Here is a 7,502-nt window from a genome sequence, read left to right as displayed (position 1 = left end):
CTCGGCTGCTTGCTTGCTGGGCTGGTGGCGGCTAAGTTTAAGTGAGCCTCTGGTCAGTGGGCACGAGTTGTGAGCCCCAGGCCCAGCTATATATGCCTATAGCTTCGGTTTCTGGCTCCACCAAGCCCATTTTGCATTTTCAAATTTAACGTTCATTTTTCTTCTCTTTTTGCTATTATTGCAAAAAGCTTCTAGCTATCATTAAAAAAAAAAAAGGGCTTCTAGTTAAGAAATTTATTCAAGCATACATGGCCTTAATTAAGTTGGTTAAAGTGAATATGGTCCCCATTCTGCTCCCGAGTTCGAGTCTCCCTCCTCGTAATTTAGACTATATTAAAGTAAAATATCTCTTGTATAAATTAAATTTTATTTATTTATTTATTTCTATACTTAAGGTTTAGTGTAATTTGCACATTCCCCCTAAGCTTAATTCCATTAACCAACTCCACTCATATTTAATAAACATTAAATTTAAACAAGTATTCAATCAAACAAGAGGGACAAAAAAAAAACCATTAACTTGAATAGTTGTTGGATTAAAAGAGAAATAATAATTAATTGAAGACGGGCGACTTGACTGTTGAGGACTTCCAAGGAAGAACCTTTTATCATGTTTGAAAAGTAGAGCAATGGCCACGAGCACCAATGGCAAGAGAGCTTGTGTTTCTCCTCTCCCTCTTTTCCAAAATAAAAAAAATGCTGCCAAATGGTGCATTGCTATTTATATCATGTTACTGAAATTAAAGTAGATTAACCAAATACTTAAATTTGGTGTTGTACTTTTAATTTAAAGAAAGTATTTGGTTTCACATGGATATCATGAGTGATGGGCTAGCCTGCATGCAGGTTGCTCATACGTTGCAAATGACAGAAGCTCTTGTTCTTAACTCGGGTTACTGTGTACAAAAAAAACAAAAACAAAAACCAGATTTTATAAAAATCATAAAAATTACTACATGATATCATATCAGTTCCTTCCAGTATTGGTTTTGTAATTTTTGTGTGTGTGGGTTATGTGAGAGTGAAAAAAAAAGAAAAAAGGAAATTAACTGAGGCTGCAATGCCCCCAAGTGGCTCAATCTGCTGAACCTGCTACGCTATGCCTTTGAAATAAAAATTATAAACAGCTTTCAACAACCACTTCACTTTCTCCTTGACTTCCTTGATTTCCAAATGATGGCATAAGGGTTTGGGCAGATTCTGTATGGGACTTTTGATGGAGGAACATCAGGGACACTGCAGCATTCATGTACGAACCCCCCCAAAAAAAAAAGGATTAGAAGAAGAGGTGGAAGCAGGTAAATTTAATTTACTATGTTTCTGTGAGATGGTAAAAGAAAGAAAGAATGAATCTTACTGTAATCCAGCAATGTCAATCTGTGAAAAGTCCATATTGTTGGTTGAACAACTGTCGAGGACTGGTGTTGCTGTTCCACTGGTCCTCCTACTTAAAGGTGTGGAGGAGGGTGGTGGTTGCTTGATGCCCAGAACTCTACAATTCAACTTGTTTGCAATGCTGCTGCTGCCTTGGGCCATTACCAACCTATGCCAATTACCAAATGAGAAATATATAAACAAGTTTTACTTCAAGTTGATAAGAAAGAATTATCTGTGCGTGCAGAAGACATAAAAGAAACATCCAAAAACTTTGATTGGGAAACTCATCAGGACCACTTCTTCTATGATTACCAACAGAACAGAGGTAGCTAGCTAGATAGCAATGGCATTTACTAACATTTCCAAAACTGGCGTCATTTAATCAGATTCTTGATGAGCCACATGTTAGATCCAAAAGCCAAAAGGGATAATCTTATATCATTCAACACACCCTACTGCAGGGGTCACCCAGATAAACTTTGTATTTTTATATATATGATGTCTCAAACTATTTGCTAAGTCTTAAGTGGAGTGGAGCCCAAAAATTTCTGGCTAGCGATTTTGTTTCACCAACATGTCACATGCATAGCTTGTTCGTACATGACTCAAATGAACCATGGACCATGGTCCAATCCTATTCTCATCCCACTAAAGCAGAACAAATGTATTTGTGACCGGATCTGAAGTCAATCATACATTTTCATATAAGAACGCTAAATTGCATATTAGTATGTGATTGACTTGAAATACTGACATCCCGATATAAGAAAATTTCTCTCCCACTAAAGGGCCATGCTAGCTATTTGGCAATGGCAATTTCACACGGTACACATTAAATAAGGCGTACCATAAAGTGAATAATGTGAAATCCACCTAAACCCATCTGACAGTTGACCTCTTCTGTTCTGCCAGGACCTTCCTATGAAACTCACCTTATCTCATCACTGAATTTCAAAATTAAAGGCTTTGAATTCAGTCCATCAAGAACATCATCGTCATCATACATATAGAGATTAAACATTGGTACTAGATATCTAATGAATGAATTATATATCAAATCAAGCTTACCTGTAGAGAAAGCTGTGATCATGGAGGCCAAGCACAAGAGCTGAAGCCCCAATCTCTGTCACCACAGCTGCAATCTTCTTCCCATCTTGATCACCTTCTGTCACAATCATTTCAACCTTTGTCTGTAAATCATCATATCATATACACTGGTAATTTGAACATTTACATATAATCAGCTGCAAATTAATTAAATGGTCACATAAACAACAACATGTAATTGGTAGCTAGGCCTCTAGGTAGGGTTGCTTACGCTGGGGAAGGTGTTGCAGATGTCTTTGAAAGAGAGGGCCAACTGGAAGCCTTTCAAGCGGAGAAGCCTGGTTCTGTTCTTGTTTCTGGATCTTGAGGTTGGAAAAACATGGAGCAGAGTTATCAAGTCCCCATAGCGAACAAGGTTGTCAAGTGCCCATTTCAGAGCTGTTCTTGCTGCTTCCACGTCTTCAACCACCACAACTATTCTCCTCACATCCATAACCTGCTCTCTGCTCTCTCTCTCTCTCTCTCTCTCTCTCTCTCTGTCTTTGTAATTTGGGGTCTGTTTTGTGAGGAGAACCCAAAAGAAAACTCACAGATTAAATTATTTATGACTCGTCTCTGTCTTGGCTCCTTTTAAATGAGTTTGATATATATTATACATCAATCAACCACATATTACTTGTTTCACCACATAGCTGACCACAAACCACAATAATTAATTAATTAATTAATTAAACCAATAAATAAATAATTAGGTCTTTGTACCAGTTAGATTAGATGTGCATGCAAAATCAGGTATCTTCTTGGTTATGTCTAAATATGACATTTTATGTTGTTCAATAAAATAAAAGTTACACGCTCTATATGAATTACTTTACCAATTGTATACTTCATGAATAAGAAATTTAGAATCTCTCTAGAAAAAGATGCCAAGATAAAATAGTTTTTCTCTGACAATATTAAAATAGTTATTTGCGCAGGTATATATATTTGATGTCACATTACTAATTCGCCCTTAGACTTAGAGCATTTGGCTGAATATTTTTTCATGATTTGATGAGATTTTGGGTACTAATCTTAAATTGTTTACAAATTTCAAATTTGATCGTGCCCGTTAATGCTTATGGGATCTAAGACCTAGAAAACTAGCATCTATTTTTCAAGAATTAAAAACTGTTGCCGGGAGTTTTCCAGATTGCCCCAATTATCACGCAAAAACCATTTTCTCATCTAAATCTCGAGTGATTATAAAATACTACGGTAGTACGATCACATAGTATATTTTGTACACATGTTATAATATAAGTGAATATTTATTGATACTATTTCTTAAAAAATGAGAAAATAAATCATATCGTCCGCTTATATTATAACAAATGTACAAGATGTACCACGTGATCATATTACCGTAGTATTCTGTAGTTTCTCCTAAATTTCCTCCCCTAACCACGTCAAAACTATGATCCACTTTTCTAGCAATACTTTGAAAATTGAATTAATGATTAAAATCAGAAACTTGTCATGTCAAGGGATAAAACAGAATTGACAAATTCTTTCGGAAAACTGAAATGTAAATATACGACAAGCAAGAACCTTAAATAATACGTACGGATTAAAAACAAAAAACAAAAACAAATGTTTTTGTTCTAACGCACCTGGTGGATGGTTAGCTTAGCTACACAAAATTACAAATTAGAATAATATTTTTGGTCTGGCTGATATATAATTAATTTTATTTATACATGCCACCATTCTGTGGGGTTTAGACTCCACACGTATTAAAATAAAGGATATGAAACAATGGCATGGGGGGCTTTGTCACTTCGATTATTAAGTCACTCAACGACGAGAAAAAAGGGTCGTGTCGTCGGTTTGGTTGTGGCGTTTCTGTCGTTGTGTCTTTGATCTATCTTCTTGTTTGTTTGTCGTCTTTGTTGTGGTTCCAAGGGCACTCATTTTGAGTGACAGTTGCTTCCTAAAATATGCATCAAATTCATGACCCGCATTGCGTTGAGCAAACTGCCAACTGAGTTTAGGTTTTGTAGGTGTTATTTGAAGTGATGTGTTTTTTTTGTTGTTGTTGGGGTTACTGTGTCTGTGGGTGTGTTTTGCTCAATTGTTCTATTTTACTACATTTAATCTTCTCAAGCCAAAATTGGTGTATTTTGAATTTTTTAGTATTATATAATATCGTAAACGGTATTTTCAAAATTCCAAAAAACCAAAAATTTATGTTTGTGATGTTAAAATTGCATATTTAGATGTAACCAAAAATAGAAAATTACTGATGACGTTGAGATTAGATTAATTTTCAGACTATTGTTTATAAGCTCCCAAACAGTGGAAGGAGCCCAGGACTCTGATTGCGTGCATGTTGAAGAATAAGTGTGCTTGAGACCAATTTTTGATTGTTGTGCAATATGCAATTAACTAAAATAATAATTAATATTGCATAATCTATATTCTACACTCAAATTGGTATGTCATGAGAAATTCCACAAAAATATATAACGTCCTTCACAAGGAGAAGGAGGTAAGTGTGGAAATCTGAGAAATTGTCTTGCTAAAATCGGCTTATTGTTAAAAACCTACAAAATGATTGATTTTTTAATCCTTCTCTAATTTATTATTTATTCTCTTGAGTGTGTCTAAATTATCCCAAAGAGCACTAAAACCACTGCACATTATTATACAGTTCAACATTATAATTCAGTTCTATATTTAATAAGGTCAAATATGGTTATTGGACAAGGCTTTTGGCCAACGGGATCTAACTAAGTGAAAAATATCTTGATTTGCACTCTAATGATTTTATTTTCAAACTCTCATTGCACGTCCTTGGTAGTTTGTCTGTGAGAAAACTCTCATACCCTTCTAATTATCCCCTTAATTATGGCAACAACCAAAAAACAGCTTTTGAGTTTGAATATCACCCATATGCGTCTTACCGAAACCAGGCCCATTTTCTTTTCTTTGGGTACAAAAACGAGGTCCCATTTTAAGCATTTGTTTGGGCTTAAATCTAATATCAAGGCCAGTTTTTTCGGGTCGACCCAGACCAGTTTTTTTACAACGCCGAAGTCCCAAAAGGGTTTAAGCTGCCCAACCAAAAACCCTCAAAAATCCAGAGAGAAATTGAGCACCATAGCCATTTGCCACTCTGAAAATGTCCACCTCCTCCTCCGTGGCTACGCTCTCCAGGAGACTCTGTAGCTCTCTGCACTCAAATCCTATGAATGTACTCTCTGTGCGCTTCTGCACCACCACCACCACCGACCTCTCCTCCTCCTCCAGCGACAGCTCTGACTCAGACGAGTCCAACCCTCTCAACTCGGAGCCCAACTCGCCCCAAGACAACGTCCCCCCACCACAGCCGCCACCGGAGGACTCCAATAGGAAAAACTTTGTCTACGATCGCCCGCTCGAGAACGGCCTCGACGTAGGCATTTACAAGGTACATTTCACTCGCACCATTTCGTTTGGTCCTTCCAAATAATTCAGTGTCTCAGAATTTGGGGTTTAGGGTTTTGATTGTGTGAGTCTGCGCGTGCGTTCAGGCGATACTGGTGGGGCAGGTGGGGCAGAGTCCGTTGCAGAAGAAGCTGAAGAGCGGGGCCACGGTCACCATGTTTTCTGTTGGGACCGGCGGCATTCGGAACAACCGGAGACCGTTCAATAACGAGGACCCGGCGGAGTACGCAAACCGCTGTGCCATTCAGTGGCACCGCGTTTGCGTTTATCCAGATAATCTTGGCATGATCGCCATGAAGAATGCTTTGCCTGGGTGAGAAGAAGTTTTCTCTTCACAGCTTAAATATCATGCTCCAAATTACTGTGCTTTGTGATTGTTTATGGCGGTATATATGTAATGTTTACTCTTCAAAAGACACAAAACACACACATCGGATGACTCTTTTTTGTTCAAATGCACGTAAATTTGATCATGTGATTTGGAAGATTTTGTCATGCCTTTTGGATAATTGGGACTAGCAAATTTTTCAACGGTAGTTTTAAGCAGAAATTGTGAGGGTTTTGCGGAATTTTTGGTGATCAAATTAAAATGGAGCTTTTGTTGTAAGGAAAATTCAATGGAGATGCGATTACAGTCAAAATTGTAACACGTTGTACATCCAGATGGACAGGAAGGGTGTTCGGAGGATGTAAACTTAATGGAAGAAGGAGTTGTTTGAGATTGCAGTAACTTTGATCCTTATGAAGGAAAGTAAGTAATAGAAATTGGATATTTGTTGAGCAATGATTTTACCAATTGCTTTGCGGGCTTGTGGTTTGATGTTGCAATTTTGTAAATCATTCTGGTTTGTGCTTGCAAAGCTAGTCTCTAGTTTGAGATTGCAGTAATTTGTCATACCTTAATGTCCACTGCTGCTTAGTTCTTAATCTTGATCATGGCCTCCTTCCTTCCATGAGTGCAGAAGTTTGGTTTGTCTTTTTATTCTGTTGATTGGAGATTATAACCAGTTCTGCAATTGGCAATAACATATTGAAATTTGATACGTTGCAGTTCATGTTTATACTTGGAAGGTAATCTGGAGACCAAAATATTCACTGACCCGATAAGTGGGCTTGTTCGACGTGTTAGAGAGATTGCTGTTCGTAGAAATGGTATGTACTCGGTCAATTTAAAATTGCGTAGGATAAGCTCAACCTTATTTCTTCCTGTTCTTTTAGTCTTTTTGCAATCAAAAGATATATAATTTGTACTTCTCATCATGTTTCCTGTTATATGCAGGTCGCCTTGTGTTTTTGGGTAAAGGTGATGGTGCTGAACAACCGCCGAAATGGGGACTGAAAAGTGTTGGCTACTACTGAAAAACTTTGTTTTTAGTTGTGACAGATTTTATTGACTGAAAGATTTTTGCTTTGTAATTAATTCTCTATTCCGCTTGAGACCAAGGGGAAGGCAGATTAATATTGGTCTTCTTTTTATTTCTTGCTCATTTTTCCCGTACTTCAACGATTTCATATAGTTATAAATTTCACGTTGTATGGCAATTTTCATAGTCTAATTTGACGTCCATCAATTGATTTAAGAGCATGTTTAAAGCTGTGATTAACATAAA

At 37.1% G+C, this 7,502-nt stretch overlaps 2 protein-coding genes across 2 annotated transcripts; one reads left to right on the top strand and one right to left on the bottom strand.

Annotated features, from left to right (window-relative positions):
• Positions 1-901: 901 nt before the first annotated feature.
• On the bottom strand, positions 902-3,027 carry LOC110754080 (Adenine nucleotide alpha hydrolases-like superfamily protein). Its single transcript, XM_021955088.2, has 4 exons — positions 2,696-3,027; positions 2,446-2,567; positions 1,358-1,543; positions 902-1,236 (listed from the first exon to the last, which is right to left on the bottom strand). Exons 1-4 carry the CDS (start codon positions 2,915-2,917, stop codon positions 1,143-1,145), a joined length of 624 nt encoding a protein of 207 aa, XP_021810780.2. The 5' UTR covers positions 2,918-3,027; the 3' UTR covers positions 902-1,142.
• A 2,481-nt stretch (positions 3,028-5,508) lies between these two features.
• LOC110754056 (Nucleic acid-binding, OB-fold-like protein) lies at positions 5,509-7,434 on the top strand. The gene is made up of 4 exons (XM_021955055.2): positions 5,509-5,875; positions 5,979-6,205; positions 6,944-7,044; positions 7,172-7,434. The coding sequence occupies exons 1-4, from the start codon at positions 5,588-5,590 to the stop codon at positions 7,249-7,251; spliced, it is 696 nt and encodes a 231-aa protein (XP_021810747.2). The 5' UTR covers positions 5,509-5,587; the 3' UTR covers positions 7,252-7,434.
• Positions 7,435-7,502: the final 68 nt, after the last annotated feature.

This window comes from Prunus avium, chromosome 5, assembly GCF_965620075.1.
Source record: "Prunus avium chromosome 5, drPruAviu1.hap1.1, whole genome shotgun sequence".
Lineage (NCBI taxonomy): Eukaryota > Viridiplantae > Streptophyta > Magnoliopsida > Rosales > Rosaceae > Prunus > Prunus avium.
Note: the sequence above shows the minus strand (reverse complement) of the source record. Positions and strands in the feature narration are given on the sequence as shown.